Source organism: Manduca sexta, unplaced genomic scaffold (genome assembly GCF_014839805.1).
Source record: "Manduca sexta isolate Smith_Timp_Sample1 unplaced genomic scaffold, JHU_Msex_v1.0 HiC_scaffold_1094, whole genome shotgun sequence".
NCBI classification, from domain to species: domain Eukaryota; kingdom Metazoa; phylum Arthropoda; class Insecta; order Lepidoptera; family Sphingidae; genus Manduca; species Manduca sexta.
In genome coordinates, this window is record NW_023591925.1 from 19 (window position 1) to 17,635 (window position 17,617).

The window sequence follows — 17,617 nt, forward strand, 5'->3', positions numbered from 1 at the left end:
GCTCTGCAAATGTCATTGCCCAGACCTACGAGTGGCGTAGCGCAGTTTATGCTACTTTGAGCTATAGATGGCGTAGCGATGTAGCTATGTTAGTGTAGTACAATGAAATGAGCGTAGCGCTACGTATATCGTAGCAGTAGAGTTCGTTAAGTATAGCACGTACCAGTGGCGAAGCGTCCACACAACCCGATTCTTACCGGCTTCCCTTTTAAGTTTATTTATGTTTGACTTAGTTTTTGTTTTCTGTTAAATTGGCCGCGATATGTTGACTGAGGCAATTTCTTTTTGCCTCGGGTTACATTCGGGAACTGGGGAACCCGTTCGAATAAATGATTTGATTTGAACCGGTCCTGACACAGGAGCGTGATGTCGCGGCGGTCGGGGGCGGGCGGCGCGGTGTGCGTCGACGAGAAGGTGCTCCCGCGCAGGTTCGCCAGGGCGCTGCTGCACGCCGCCTACACCGACCAGGTACGACTGACAACTATTCAGCAACGTAATAATAATAGTAATATTAGCCCTGTATTATATACCGTCCCACTGATGGGCACGGGCCTCCTCTACTATTATTCAAACTGTTCGAAATATGTAAATGGTCCTTTGAGCCGTGATTCGTCCTTTTCTTTAACAAAAAGGCACAGCTCATAGCATAATCATTATCAACAATATTTAAGCACTAAAGACTACATTAAGACTAGATTTTTTTGTTAAACCTAATCCTTATTGTCTTCGAGCCATGATTTTCGATCAATTGTTTTGATCCCTCAATCCAATATTTTTCATCTTCTTTTCTACAATGAAATGAATATTCAATATTATAGTCATTATAGACAAAAGTATACAATATTTTATTATCTAACATCAGTACGAATTGATCTTTAATACAAAACGTATACGGTTTGTTTTTCAGGTGGATTTGAGCCTGATTGGAAGGAATTCATCATCTCCCTCGTCAACGAACACAAGTAATGGGAGCACGGTATGATACACTCATATTATTCTTTAAAATATTAGATGCTGACCCCCCGTGACCACAAAGGCTGCAAAGTCTTCGAAACGTCGGGAAAAAAGTAAAATATTAAAACCGCGATAAAATCCGAAAAATTGTTTAATTTAAATTAGATGTTGAGTTAAAATAAAAAGCAATAAAGACACATTTTAATCTATTTATAATCCATACTTCTATACTTATTATATAATGCTGATGAGTTTGTTTGTTTGAACGCGCTAATCTCAGGAACTACCGGTTCGAATTGAAAAATATTCTAGTGTTGGATAGCTCACATACCGAGGAAGGCTATAGGCTATATAACATCACGCTATGATAGTAATAAAAAATGTTGCAAAAACGGGAAAAAATTATTACTTTTGAGAGCTTCCGTTGCGTGCGCTGCGTAAACGGTTAAAGTTATGCAACAATTATATGTGACGGAATTGTAGCTCTTAAAAAAATAAAAAAATATATTATATGTTTTTAATATTATGTATAGATATTTTATTTCTGTCGGTTATACACGGTCATTTTGACATCGCGTTACTAAATGAAACCACATACTTATCTACTTGGAAATAACACTACAATAAGTTACTTGAGCCGTAGATGTAAAAAAAAGTGTAACGAACAAAATAAATATCAATAAAAAGTAATTTTAGTTATACGCGCCCTAAAGCCGCTACTACTACTCTAAGTGAATTCGTCGCAGCGCCAACATCATACTTTCAGTCAGAAATTCACTCACACACGCCATATTCGTATTAAACAACAAAATTATCAAATAATCAGAAAACTAAAACCAGTATTTTTGTTACAAATATTGGTTTATTAATGGATGATTTTTGACACAAGATCAGCAAAGGTGAAGACGAGTATGTGGTATCATTTAGTAACGCAATGTCAACATGACCCTGAACATGTTCGCAAGCGTGCTAGTGCAAGTCGTTTGTGTTGCAGTCGTGGGCGGGCGTGTCCCGCGGCGGCGCGCGGCCCGCCACCACCGCGCTGCTCGACGACGCCTTCCAACTCTACGAGATAGCCAGGTGAGACACACCTCGGCCGGGAAGTGAAGCCGTTGTTCAACACATCTCGGCCGGAAAGTGAAGCCGTTGTTAACTGGTTACCCTTTGGGGATAAATGCGTGACGTGTGTTTATAAGTGTGTATGTGTGTGAGCGTACGTGCGTGCTTGCTTGCGTGCGTGCGTGGGTTTATAAATACTGGTGTGTTTGTGCGCAGGTTCGTGGAGATGCCGATAGTGGTGCAAGGGTGTGAGGACGCCATCGTGGAGGCTCTCAGCGCGGAGACGTTGCCGCACGTGCTTCGCTGGGCAGCCGCGCCGCACGCCAGTCAGTGGGTGCACAGGTAACTCTTTTATATTGCAAATAAATGGGGAGATCAGCTCGCCTGATGGAAATCGACAAGATCGCCGGAAACAATAGCGAGCGTACTAGTATTTGCGTCATGCAGAGAGAGAGGGTATGCATCGGAGTGGCTGTTGTGTTTTGTTTTTTTTTTTCATCCTACATATACAGGATGTCCCAGAAAATAGTGTCAAGCGGAGGTCCAGAGATAGAGCACTCCTTTGGGTATCCAAATCAAGCCCATGTATGTTCCGCGATTTTACATAGTTTTCGAGTTATGAATATTTTTCTGAATTTTTGTGAATTTTCGATTCGAACGATAAAATGTTTTATTTTTAAGAAAGTAGAACACTTATTCGATATGTTTTTGTTGCAACAAAATTTTCATTAGTTGTATTTTTATGGTGAAAATAATCAGCTTTGTAACTTTAATGAAAATTATGAAAATGTTGGTGTAAAGTGAAAAACTTCGTTCTATGAATTATGACTTAAATTTTCTTCTTTAAATTAAAAATCTAAACAGGTGACTTTGTGGTACTAAGGTAGGTCAAAAACTTCTCCAGACTCTCAACTTACATATTCATTAAAAAACATAGTCCTTCATGGGGGCTATTTTGGCTAAAATCCGCCTTAAAACACAGCGAGATAAAAAATTCTTAGTTTGCCATCACATTAGAATTTTTTTGACGTATCATCATTCCTAAGGTTAATTAGTTTTTTAACTAACCAGAAATTACTGCAAGAAAGCTATGAGTTAAGCATTTTGCATATTTTCATGTTTAACTTCAATTAATTTTGCATAATATTAATTTTCATTTGGGCAAAAAAAAAAACATATTATTTTGTAATAAAGAAAGAAAGGACTATTGTTGGAACAACGGAGACATAATGACAAATGTAATATTATTTAACGTAAGCCCATTGACGGTGTTCTCATGCAGACAGGCGATGCGGTTCCTGCGCGACGAGTTCCCGTCGATCATGTCGGTGTCGGCGTGCGGCCGCCTGCCCAGCTCCGCGCTCGCCGGCGCGCTCGCCTCGCCCTTCCTGCAGGTCGGTCACCCCACCCTCGCCCCCATCCTCATCATACACAGCAGTGGCGAAAGGGTACCCGATACAACAAACAGATATTTATATGTGTAAATAAGCGACGATAGCCTAGTTGGGTGTGGAACGGACTGCCGAGACGAATGTCCGCAGGTTCAAATCCCAAACACACCTCTGACTTTTCTAAAAAATCATGTGTGTATTCTTTGTGAATTTATCGTTCGCTATAACGGTGAAGGAAAACATCGTGAGGAAACCTGCATATCTGAGAAGTTCTGTATAGGAATTTCGGTGTGTGAAGTCTACCAATCCGCACTACAGCGTGGTGGACTAAGGCCTAATCCCTCTCAGTAGTAGAGGAGGCCCGTGCTTAGCAGTGAGCAAGTATATAATACAGGGCTGATAATTATTATGTGTAAATGCCGTCTACAAAACAGTCTAATGATAATATCATTCTACAGCAACTCTAAATAAACGGAAGCCGGTAGGAATCAAGTTATATGGACCCTTCGCGACTGATACACAGCGGACATTGGCAACATTGTACAAATATTTTGCGCTCATGCAATGGTTACTCAATCTACTGGGAAATACCAAAACGCCAATGTAAAATACTTTATATTTTTTTTTCATATGATTTTAATGATTTTAATGTGCATATTAGCATGTTTTCTGTAAATATAATTTTTGTATCAATATCTAAGGGCGCTGACATCTTGTCATACAGACATTTCAAATAAGACAGCGACTTATTACCAGTTAGTGATTTTTGGAGCAAAAATTTGGCTCTAATGTCCGGCCTATAACTAACTATATAGTTTAATTGTCGGAGTAAATATAACGCTTTGTTAATTCTTTTGAATAAATAAAAACCCGACGCAACATATAGGTAATAATTGTGCATATGCAAATTGTTGTAATGATAATTGGATTTTACATAAATTACGAAAGTCGTTAGGAATCGGGCTATATGGACCTTTCGCCATTGTCAGTTTTTTTTTTATTAAAAAAAAGTTTTTTTTTTTTCATTGACTGCAAAGATGAATGATTTAATATGACTTAGCCAAAACATACTCTATAAATTCTTTGTGGCTATGTGGTTAGAGCATTTGCTTTAAAAATATGATCAAAGGCTTCATTTTTGACTCATTCAGAAATATCATTTGACGTAAAAGTTAAAAGAAAAAAATGGAAAATAATTTTTTTTTTCATCAACTGGAAAGAGTAATGCAGTTCTCAATTTGATGTGTTTTTTTTTTTCTTTTTTGTATATATTTTTTTTGTGTTTTTTACTCAGAGCTCTATTATTTATTAACCGATTAAGATTTTTTTTTATTTCAAAGAATATATATATTTTGACATTGGTCTCATAGTAATTGTTTTGAAATTCGATTCATTAGTAAAACAATTTGAATAAATATTTCATCCAATTAATAAGATTGTAAATTTTGGCTTTCATTTGAATAATTAAGTAGTGTATTTTATATTTACATCAAGCCTTTCCCCTTTTCAAAGGTAGACAGAGATGTAACACCTGAACGCGATAGTTGTATTGTACGCGCAATAAAATTAAACCGAAGAGGAAACTTAAAAAACAATTAGCGTCATATTTAAACTTCCTTTGTATAACTCGGGTGCAGTGTGTACTTATTGTATACCATCGAAATCGTTTCCGCTCAACGCGTGGACTTACAAATATCCGTAAATTGTATCCGGGTCTATTGATCTGTAGTACGTCGTCAACGTCTGTAGGTAAGAGCATCGACGATGACGCGCCCTACTGCTACCTATTGGGGTATCATACTCGTAGGTGATATGGGTCAATTTATCCACGAACACGCGCCCCACTTCTTGAGAGGGGTGTCGCGGGGTGAGGGGACTGAGTCTCGACGTTATCTGTCGCGGTGTACGTGTGTAATGTGTTGTTATTTTGTGGTGAGTGTGTGCGGTATGCGCAGGCGTCGGAGGCGTGCACGCTGCGCGCGCTGGTGCGGTGGGCGGCGGAGCGCTCGCCCGTGGTGTCGCGCGCGCGCCGCGCCGCCGCCGCGGACTCGGTGCTGCGCGACGCGCTCGCCGCGCTGCTGCCGCTCGTGCGCCTCGAGCACCTGCCGCCCGACCACGACCTGCTCAACCAGGCGAGTCACACACACACACACACACACGCACACACACGCGCCGCCGCCGCGGACTCGGTGCTGCGCGACGCGCTCGCCGCGCTGCTGCCGCTCGTGCGCCTCGAGCACCTGCCGCCCGACCACGACCTGCTCAACCAGGCGAGTCACACACACACACACACACGCACACACACGCGCCGCCGCCGCGGACTCGGTGCTGCGCGACGCGCTCGCCGCGCTGCTGCCGCTCGTGCGCCTCGAGCACCTGCCGCCCGACCACGACCTGCTCAACCAGGCGAGTCACACACACACACACACACACGCACACACACGCGCCGCCGCCGCGGACTCGGTGCTGCGCGACGCGCTCGCCGCGCTGCTGCCGCTCGTGCGCCTCGAGCACCTGCCGCCCGACCACGACCTGCTCAACCAGGCGAGTCACACACACACACACACACGCACACACACGCGCCCCCGCCGCGGACTCGCTGATGCGCGCCGCGCTCGCCGCGCTGCTGCCGCTCGTGCGCCTCGAGCACCTGCCGCCCGACCACGACCTGCTCAACCAGGCGAGTCACACACACACACACGCACACACACGCGCCGCCGCCGCGGACTCGGTGCTGCGCGACGCGCTCGCCGCGCTGCTGCCGCTCGTGCGCCTCGAGCACCTGCCGCCCGACCACGACCTGCTCAACCAGGCGAGTCACACACACACACACACACACGCACACACACGGTACGACTCAGCGGACTCGGTGCTGCGCGACGCGCTCGCCGCGCTGCTGCCGCTCGTGCGCCTCGAGCACCTGCCGCCCGACCACGACCTGCTCAACCAGGCGAGTCACACACACACACACACACACGCACACACACGCGCCGCCGCCGCGGACTCGGTGCTGCGCGACGCGCTCGCCGCGCTGCTGCCGCTCGTGCGCCTCGAGCACCTGCCGCCCGACCACGACCTGCTCAACCAGGCGAGTCACACACACACACACACACACGCACACACGCGCCGCCGCCGCGGACTCGGTGCTGCGCGACGCGCTCGCCGCGCTGCTGCCGCTCGTGCGCCTCGAGCACCTGCCGCCCGACCACGACCTGCTCAACCAGGCGAGTCACACACACACACACACACACGCACACACACGCGCCGCCGCCGCGGACTCGGTGCTGCGCGACGCGCTCGCCGCGCTGCTGCCGCTCGTGCGCCTCGAGCACCTGCCGCCCGACCACGACCTGCTCAACCAGGCGAGTCACACACACACACACACACACGCACACACACGCGCCGCCGCCGCGGACTCGGTGCTGCGCGACGCGCTTCGTTGCGCTGCTGCCGCTCGTGCGCCTCGAGCACCTGCCGCCCGACCACGACCTGCTCAACCAGGCGAGTCACACACACACACACACACACGCACACACACGCGCCGCCGCCGCGGACTCGGTGCTGCGCGACGCGCTCGCCGCGCTGCTGCCGCTCGTGCGCCTCGAGCACCTGCCGCCCGACCACGACCTGCTCAACCAGGCGAGTCACACACACACACACACACACACGCACACACACGCGCCGCCGCCGCGGACTCGGTGCTGCGCGACGCGCTCGCCGCGCTGCTGCCGCTCGTGCGCCTCGAGCACCTGCCGCCCGACCACGACCTGCTCAACCAGGCGAGTCACACACACACACACACACACGCACACACACGCGCCGCCGCCGCGGACTCGGTGCTGCGCGACGCGCTCGCCGCGCTGCTGCCGCTCGTGCGCCTCGAGCACCTGCCGCCCGACCACGACCTGCTCAACCAGGCGAGTCACACACACACACACACACACGCACACACACGCGCCGCCGCCGCGGACTCGGTGCTGCGCGACGCGCTCGCCGCGCTGCTGCCGCTCGTGCGCCTCGAGCACCTGCCGCCCGACCACGACCTGCTCAACCAGGCGAGTCACACACACACACACACGCACACACGCGCCGCCGCCGCGGACTCGGTGCTGCGCGACGCGCTCGCCGCGCTGCTGCCGCTCGTGCGCCTCGAGCACCTGCCGCCCGACCACGACCTGCTCAACCAGGCGAGTCACACACACACACACGCACACACGCGCCGCCGCCGCGGACTCGGTGCTGCGCGACGCGCTCGCCGCGCTGCTGCCGCTCGTGCGCCTCGAGCACCTGCCGCCCGACCACGACCTGCTCAACCAGGCGAGTCACACACACACACACACACACGCACACACACGCGCCGCCGCCGCGGACTCGGTGCTGCGCGACGCGCTCGCCGCGCTGCTGCCGCTCGTGCGCCTCGAGCACCTGCCGCCCGACCACGACCTGCTCAACCAGGCGAGTCACACACACACACACACACACGCACACACACGCGCCGCCGCCGCGGACTCGGTGCTGCGCGACGCGCTCGCCGCGCTGCTGCCGCTCGTGCGCCTCGAGCACCTGCCGCCCGACCACGACCTGCTCAACCAGGCGAGTCACACACACACACACACACACGCACACACACGCGCCGCCGCCGCGGACTCGGTGCTGCGCGACGCGCTCGCCGCGCTGCTGCCGCTCGTGCGCCTCGAGCACCTGCCGCCCGACCACGACCTGCTCAACCAGGCGAGTCACACACACACACACACACACACGCACACACACGCGCCGCCGCCGCGGACTCGGTGCTGCGCGACGCGCTCGCCGCGCTGCTGCCGCTCGTGCGCCTCGAGCACCTGCCGCCCGACCACGACCTGCTCAACCAGGCGAGTCACACACACACACACACACACGCACACACACGCGCCGCCGCCGCGGACTCGGTGCTGCGCGACGCGCTCGCCGCGCTGCTGCCGCTCGTGCGCCTCGAGCACCTGCCGCCCGACCACGACCTGCTCAACCAGGCGAGTCACACACACACACACACACACGCACACACGCGCCGCCGCCGCGGACTCGGTGCTGCGCGACGCGCTCGCCGCGCTGCTGCCGCTCGTGCGCCTCGAGCACCTGCCGCCCGACCACGACCTGCTCAACCAGGCGAGTCACACACACACACACACGCACACACACGCGCCGCCGCCGCGGACTCGGTGCTGCGCGACGCGCTCGCTGCGCTGCTGCCGCTCGTGCGCCTCGAGCACCTGCCGCCCGACCACGACCTGCTCAACCAGGCGAGTCACACACACACACACACACACACACAGACGCGCGCGCGCGCGACAATACGCACGAATACACGCGCACACATCGTGCCTTTAGTCTCATAAGAGAGGAGACAAAAGCGCAACCAGGGCATCCACATTTTGCCATTTACGTCCCGTCGTATAATGTAACAGGGGAAGAGTCTATCGCCATATCGAATACCGCATTCCAGACTCCGGGCTAATACTGACCAGAAAAACCACAACACCACTAATCAACATCCAATACACAATATGAAACAAATGTAATGAGAACGCCCCCGTCCGTTGCAGTTGATCCGGCGCGGCGTGATCTCGGGCCCGGTGGCGGGCGGCGGCACGGCGGACGCGTGGCTCGGCCGCGGCGCCTTCCGACCGGCGAGGTGCTTCCTGCCGTACCTCGACGAGATCAAGGTGAGTGTCGCTCTCACACACGCCACTTCAACTACTACAAGCCGGGATCGGCATTGATACGCACTGACACTTACTGACACTTACTGACATCCACTGACATCCACTGACACCGAGCGGTGAAGCTCGCCGGGACTACGGAGCATTCGTCTTACTCGAAACATAAATTATAATCAAATTATAATTTGTGAGCCTATACAAAATACTTTGTTCTGATTGGCCCATTTTTGAATTTGAATTGTTAATTAAAAAATGGCGGTATGTTGGCAATATTGGGTACCCGTCACCTTGACACTACCGAAGTAGCAGTATATATAGATTGTTATTCCTGCAGGCGCTGCTAGAGGACCAGGCGGTGCCGGAAGCGGAAGTGTCGCGCGTGCGGCGCGAGCGCTACCTGCACCGGATACCCGACACGCTGTACATGGTGGCGGCGGCGCGCGGCGTGGCGGCGGGCGTGGCGGCGGGCGCGGCGGGCGGCGCGGCGGGCGGCGCGGGCGCGGCGCCGGACGCGGCGTGCGTGCAGCCGGCGCTGCTGCAGGCGGTGCGCGCGCGCGTGCGCGAGCTGGCGCACTCGCAGCCGCAGGCGCGCGCGCTGCAGCTGCACGCGCAGCACGCGCAGCCCGTGTACCGCCAGATCGCGCTGCGCGCCGTGCGCGAGATGTCGCTGCCCGACTCGTGCGCCGAGCTGGTGCTGGCGGAGGTCCACAGCGAGTGGGAGGCGCCGCGGCCCGACCGCGCCGAGCCCGGCCCCGAGCCCGACCGCGCCGCCGACTGCTGCAGGTACACACAGGCACACTCTAAAGCCGACGTTCACTACCTGTGCTTCCTATAGTCCGATGTGCGCAGCCGAGTGTAGTACACAATAAGTTTAAACTACTGATGGAGGACCGTCTCTGTGGCGTAGTTGTACTGCATGCAGGATACGATAGTGTTCTAAGGTCCTGGGTTCGAATCCCGGGTCGGACAAAATGATATTTAGGTTTTTTTGTTTGGAATTTGTGCCTGATATGGCCATAGGCTCGCCCTCTATCACATCATGGGACGGAACATATTTGGCGAAAAATAGATGCCCTGGTTACACTTCTGCATACCCCTTCGGGGATAAATGCGTGATGTTATTTGTACTGATAGAGAACACGCCAAACACCTATGACAAAACAAAAATCAAATAAATTCGAAACATTAAAGTTGTTATGTTATGTTAGTATTTATGTGTCTATGTAATTATAAGTATGCGTGTCTCCGCAGGTCGGTGGCGGCTGCACGCGCTGCATTCAAATGGTGGTAAGTTAATCCATTTTCTTCTACCTGTCAAACCCGAAAGCAATCCCACCCTAGGCGATAACATCGATATATATGTGCTACATACTAGATTTGGCGATCCGAACATTCACTGTGTTCAACTGAACTGAACTGTCATCCATTCAAACTGACTTTAGTATGGTCAATATTGACAGTTTGTGGTTGTGTACGGAGTGGCGCTCATGATATAAGAACTCGAGTCTAAGTGTAAACCTGGATGTGAATAAAAACTATTAGTCAAATAACTAAAATTATTAGTTGTTCAAGTGAATAAATATGTTATAACAGTGACGTTTTGTCATTTTAGTTCAGATTTGAACAAATAGTTTATATGGACGTTCGTGTCTGTAGAATATACGTAGTACATATACATCGATAGTATTTTAACAAAGAACACTTCTTCAAAGTGGCATAGTTCAGTGTGATATGTGACTATCTTATGTATACATATATGTGTAGAGGTTTGTCTGTCTGTTTCAATGACTTCCTCGGTGGCGTAGTTGTACTGCATGCGCGGTACGGCAGCGCTCAGGTCCTGGGTTCGAATCCCGGGTCGGGCAAAGTGATTTTGGGGTTTTTTCTGCTCAATATCAGCCCGGAGTCTGGAATTTGTGCCCGATGTGGCGATAGGCTCGTATCACATCATGGGACGGAACACACTTGGCGAACAGTGGGTGTCTTGGTTGCACCTCTGCATACCCTTTTGGATAAATGCGTGATGATGTGTGTGTGTCTGTTTCAGACAACTCCCGCGCGGGTACGTGCAGGAGCGAGGTGCCGGGACGCTCGGTAGACACAGCGAGACACAGGTATTTTCTTTTTTTTTATATCTATGTAAAGAAAAATATATTTTTCTTGAATTTAAATATTCTAGCGCATTAAATCTCCATCGTGATAGTTCGACCATAGACCGATTCTGTATGAAGTACAATTTATGAAGCATTTAGCTGTCAAGAGAAAAGTTTATTTTGTTACATATGATATGAAAAATAATTAATGTAATGGTTATTTTGGATTAAATTTTAAATTTTTAATTATTTTAAATTCATGAAAAATATATTTTTCTTGAATTATATCTATATATATAAAAATGAATCTCTATTTCTCTTGGTCACGCCATCACGCGTGAACGGCTGGACCGATTTCACTGTTTTTTTTGTTGTGTTTGTTATTGTCACGAGAAGGTTCTTATGAAAGAAACAATTCAAAAAATTGCGCGGAAAATTAGAAAATTTAAGAAAACTTAACGAAAATATTAATTTTATATAACTGTCAATTGTTTGAAGTAACTGTCAGCGATTGACAGAATGCGCGCTGCAAATTCATAGTTAAGGTTATAGCTTAAGGTCCATTTTTCATACATTTTGTTTCACCTTAATACGACGAAATTTTAAAGGCCGAAATATCCATGATTATTAATTATTTTTACATTTTTCTTTCAACTGCGAGAACTAATCACTAACTAGACGTGAATTTAAATTCTTTACTTGTCAATACTTGTTTAGTTATCCAGATTAAAGCCGAAACAAAATGTATGAAAATGGACCTTGAGGTATCGCCTTAAGACGGGATAACGTCTGTCGGGTTAGCTAGTTCTAAGTAAAAGTGAATGGCTAGTGTGTGATGTGGTGGTGTGTGCAGGGAGGGTCCGTGGGGCGGGCGGCTGTCGGCGGCGGTGCCGGACGTGGCCATGGCGCCCAACGCCAACACGCACCTGCTGTCGTCGCTGTCCAGCGCGCACTACGTCGCGCACCCGCTCACCAACGGTACTCTACATGATTATATCGATGGCTGTATGGCTGAGAGCCTTTGCTTTCTCCTTAACCCATTCACCAGCGGAATGTTTGCCGGCAAACATGACAGCTACATGACATTACGCGTGTCACGGGATTATAACCTTATATACTACATAATAAGGTTATTTTTCCGTGACACGCGTAATGTCATGTTACTGTCCTGTTTGCCGGCAAACATTCCGGTGCTAAATGGGTAAAGGAAAAAAAACACAAAAAAATTATATATCGATGGCTGAAAGGCTAATTGACTTAGCGAAAGTTTTTTTTTTCGAATTTTTTTTACTAGTATAAGGGCCCGAACGCCGGCTGAGCGCGCCCGAGTAGTGTGCCACGCATATTATGCACGAGCTCTACTGTTTTGAGACGATAAATACATTGCTGTATTTACTTTCTATGTTATTTGTAAATACCTCTAACACTAGTTCAAAATACGTAGTAAAAAAAAATGATTTTAAATATGTATGAAGCTTGATATCGCAATCAAAGTCATTTAAGTCAATTAGCCTCTTAACCGTCGATATAGGCATAACAAGTGACCACACTTCAACTGATGGTATATGAAACGGGGTCCAATAAAATTGTTGTATTATAATAATAATAATATCAGCCCTATATTATATACTGTCCCACTGCTGCACGGGCCTCCTCCACTACTGAGAGGTATTAGGCCTTAGTCCACCACGCTGTAGTGCGGATTGGTAGACTTCACACACCTTCGAAATTCCTATACAGAACTTCTCAGATGTGCAGGTTTCCTCACGATATTTTCCTTCACCGTTAAAGCGAACGATAAATTCACAAAGAATAATCATATGATTTTAGAAAAAGTCAGAGGTGTGTTTGAGTTTTGAACCTGCGGACATTCGTCTCGGCAGTCCGTTCCACACCCAACCAGGCTACCGCCGCTCTATGTATTATGCAAACATTATAATGTGTTATATTGTGTTCAGAAGGAGAAACATCGTGGGATTTGAGGTCGCCACTGACGTTAATCACCTTTTGTTGTTTAGTTTAGAAATTTCTGTACAAATATCATTGAAAATAACACGCAAAATGCTTGAATAACAAAGCAATATGACAGATGAAGGGGAAGGGTTGCCATGTAAAAATAATAAATTCACTTTTTGGCCATCACAGTTCTCTTTTTGAACAGACTATACTAAATCATATTTGTGGCGCCATCTATTATGTTTAAAAAAATATATCTTTGTCCTCCGCCATGTTTTTCTCAGTTGTCAATATACGTATAACAAAGGAATGCCGTTGATTTATACTTATAAAATAAACTGTGTTTATAAAAAGGTATCCACAATTTTTCCTACATTCCTGCATTTACTATTCAAATAAGAATGTCGACTGACGAGAGATGACTACCCCTCAGTCGACACAATTATGTTGGAACCGGATATCCACAGATCCCGGAACGCGACACACGTGGGACACTATAAGTTTTAACACCTTGTGTACGGCGTCTATCCTATATAAAATACATCCTACCACCAACAAGGGACCGTTCAAGTATTACGTAACGCAATTATTGAAGATTTTTGACCCCCCTCCCCATCCGCTCCATGTAACGCGCCGTAACATTTTCCTGTATGCCTCCGCCCCTCTTCAAAAAGTGATGCAAATAATTATTATTTTTTTTTTTTCGCAAAATACCGGAAACTCGCTATAATACTTTTGTTATTGTTTTAAAATAAAAAATCCAATGTACGCTACATAACTCTTTGTACGATCCTCCCTCCCCTGTAACGCATCGTAACGTTTTACAAGCCCCCCCCCCCCTCCCCTCGCCCCCCCTCCGCTCCAAATTGCGGTACGTAATACTTGAGCGGCCCTTAAACTCCTGCGCATGCATCACACAAACACATGACACGTGTGCGTGACTGTTCCAGACTACGGCGGCGTGGTGCTACAGCTGGACCTCGGGGACGGAGCGACGCACACGCCGAGACCAGGTCAGTGCGTTTGTTTACATGCAAGCACGAGTAGGGGTGTTACATATTGGTAACCCATAAGGGTAGGGTTGCCACACGTACTTTATAATAAAGTATTGTACGTTATTTCGGATAATTGTACTCTATACTTCATGAGAACAATAAAGTACGCGAAAATACTTTATTTGCCATACTATGATTCGTCTAAGAATTTTCGTAAGAATTTTTGCGTAAAACAACGGTAAGTAATGGTACAAAAATGGCAGCAAGTATTTGATAAGTCTGATGATATATTTTTAAAATTGTATGCATTAATTTCATTGGTATTTTATTACGTCAGCACACACAGAGAGAGTTCAAATTCTGTGATGTAAAATACCAAATGACTAGACGAACAAAATAATTCCTGTTTGAATGTGAAATAATAATTTTACTTGTTAAAAGTTCCCAAATTTAATTTATGTTTAGGAGCAAAATAATAAAGTAGAAATAATTTGTACTTTATTTTGACACCGTGTACTTTTTCTTCTACATTCAATTTATCGATGTACTTTTATTTGCCCCAAAAAAAGGTGGCAACCCACATAAGGGTCCTTAACCCTACATAATTCTTGTGCGCTCGGTGTCCACACCGAATACACGCGAGGGGGGACATTTATCGCGACCCTAGGCACACAGTGAATGTGTCTACACTACAATGGAAAGATGGATATATATTTTGAGAAGTGTTGATGGTTTCAGAATCTTTATTGGACTGCTCTCATTATACTGACTTAACCACTGTAGCATCGGAATGTTTGCCGGCAAACATGACAGCTACATGACATTACGTGTGTCACGGGAATATAACCTTATATACTACATAACAAGGTTAATAATATACATTATATGGCTTATATACTAAGTACACACACTACAACACCCCATGGTTACAATTTCACATTGGGGTTTAAGAGTGACTCGGGAACATTTCCGCTCCACTTCACTCCGCCCATCCTAACACTTCCTCTTCCTTCCCCTCCTTTCCTCCCCTATTTCTCTTCTTCCCGGCAGTCCCTAAGCCGGGGGAACCAGTATACCGTTCGCAGGTTTTCCTCGGTGTGTACTGCGGGGTCAGTAACAAAAAAAACCCATAGAGATTGTTGACGCGCTCTGACCTCAATTGTTGCAACATTGTGTTAGCAACCGACAATAACCCGATAGCACAACGTGCGCTGACGCAGCGCTTCGTGACCAGCAGTGACGTCATCAGCTGCAAGCACCTCCGCGGTGACCACACGGACCGCGGACACTTCTAGTTCATACATCGACCATTAGCCACATAAGTTTAGTTGTAATTTTATTTTAATTTGATTTTTTTTGCAATTTTGGGACGCGTTCGACATAATTGATGATCCCTTAGCGGGCACATTGTAGGAGCTCTTCTGATGATGGTGGTGTGTTGGCAGGCTCCCGGGCGCAGCGCGCAGGCGCGGCGGCGAGCGGGCGACAGCACCGAGATCACGCGCAGGTATTATTACCAAGTTCTATTAACAATCAAAACTACATACTATTAAAACATACCACACCATAAAAATATTCGCCATATTGTGTTCTACTTCTAATAATTGCTTGGGCCGGCCATCAAGGCATTCACATACTCTTATCTAATTGCTTGTATTGGTCAACAAGGCGTTCACACCTCATACACAACACAGTAACACAGTATATCGACTTATCTGTGGTCCTTCGACCCGGATATAATGTAATCTGATTTTGGAAGACTTGATTCGATATCCAGCTCGCATTATAAAATATAGTTGTTTAATGCGGTTCGTCTGATATTCCGCGGGTATGTAAAAACTAAGCCGAAATGTTTTTGCACTACTAGTAGTGTTGCGCCGACCCCCACAGTGGGGTTGACACAACACTGTCATCCAAACACGTAGAAAGTATTCGGCTTAGTTTTCACATCCGGCTGGCGTGGGAAGCGTGTGTGCTGAGGCCGGTGTGCGTGCGCAGGCGATGTCGTGCGTGCGCGCGCGCCCCGACGACGACGAGCTGCGAGCCGCCATAGAGCTCTCCGTTATAAGGGGTGAGTGATTTGTATTATTCTTTTTAAACCATTTGCCATCGGAATGATTGGAATGTTAGCCGGCTAACATAACAGCTCCATGACACTACACGTGTCACGGAAAAATAACCTTATGTAATAAATATTAAGGGTATATTCCCGTGACACGCGTAATGTCATGTAGCTATCATGTTAGCCGGCTAACATGTCAAGCATTAAGTAGACTTCAAAAAAAAAGTGGTTCCCAATTCAATTGCTTTTTTTATGTTTGCTACGTCAATCCTTTTGACTGGGTAAATTCGATTTTGATGATTCTTTTTTTATTTGGAAAATTAATGTTTCGCCTTGTTTTCCTATAAACAAGTCATTGTTCTTAGAAACCTTGACTTCGGAAATACATTAGTTAAAATGATGTCCGCAACGTATACTGATTTTTAGTAACAAAAAAAAAGTAAAAAAATAAAGACTGAGCATAACCACTTTCGGGTCAAACCTCGGGTTACTTCGGCAATTCTCTGCCATCGGCAAACGATGACGCGAAATGCGCTCAGCCAATAGGAGCGTGTTAATCCGCTAAGTAATGCGTGAATATTCAAAATTGACAACATTTCAAAATGTAAACATGCCTAAAACAAAAATACCGTTTCTTAATTTTCCTACTCTGAGTTCGATTATGTATTTTTAATATTTTTTTCATATTTAATTTCGAAGAAAAAAATTAAAAACCGAAAAATGCTTGATGACGTCACACATACGGTTGAATGAAATAGTTCCTCCTTACTATTTATTTTAAAAAATTAAGACACCGTCATATGTCAATGTCAAATGTCAATATTACAATAGATACGTCACAACTGTCACTGCAAAGGTCACTGCGTCTTGAGCCGTATATATGACGTCATTTGGTGCTTACGTCGATTTAGAATAAAACAAAATTCAAAGTGGAAATCATGAATGAAAATATCTGAGTTTTGATAAAAGAAAAAATATGGGTCTCATAATTTTACATCTACTTTCATAAAATATAAACATTTGATAACGTTGAAAAAATGAAATGTTGTCATTTCAAAAGCAGTCGGAGTCGAAGTGTAAAATGGCGTGGCACGCGATACATTACAGGCGTGTCATGTTGTTAATAAAATAATTTACTTTGCAAGTTAACACATTTATAATTATTGTTCCTCTGTAAAAGCTCACTTTATTATAATACCTTTTAACAAAAAAAATATACATCCATCAAAAAAAATAATTTAACATTACCTATATACTGGTTATCAATTTTGACGGACTGTGTTGTCGCAGCGTACTCGTCGCTGGAGGGCGGGCGCGGGCGCGGCGCGAGGCTCGACCTGCGACACAACGGTGAGACTGACACGATTTTTGATGATTTTTTGTTCTTTTTACTTTATTCTTTTTTTTT

General features: G+C 47.0%; 2 protein-coding genes across 2 annotated transcripts; both read left to right on the forward strand.

Annotated features, from left to right (window-relative positions):
* Window positions 1-363: 363 nt before the first annotated feature.
* Window positions 364-9,967, forward strand: LOC115453908 (BTB/POZ domain-containing protein 7). The gene is made up of 9 exons (XM_037445031.1): window positions 364-468; window positions 908-976; window positions 1,949-2,034; window positions 2,230-2,355; window positions 3,296-3,407; window positions 5,360-5,983; window positions 6,085-6,354; window positions 8,987-9,106; window positions 9,438-9,967. Exons 1-9 carry the CDS (start codon window positions 367-369, stop codon window positions 9,936-9,938), a joined length of 2,010 nt encoding a protein of 669 aa, XP_037300928.1. The 5' UTR covers window positions 364-366; the 3' UTR covers window positions 9,939-9,967.
* A 371-nt stretch (window positions 9,968-10,338) lies between these two features.
* Window positions 10,339-17,559, forward strand: LOC119191141 (the record flags this gene model as incomplete). The annotated part of the gene is given in 7 exon segments (XM_037445032.1): window positions 10,339-10,390; window positions 11,151-11,217; window positions 12,050-12,174; window positions 14,103-14,165; window positions 15,593-15,654; window positions 16,146-16,218; window positions 17,500-17,559. Coding segments are annotated over 7 exon segments (502 nt in total), but the record flags the coding sequence as incomplete, so codon positions are not given.
* Between the last annotated feature and the right edge of the window lie 58 nt (window positions 17,560-17,617).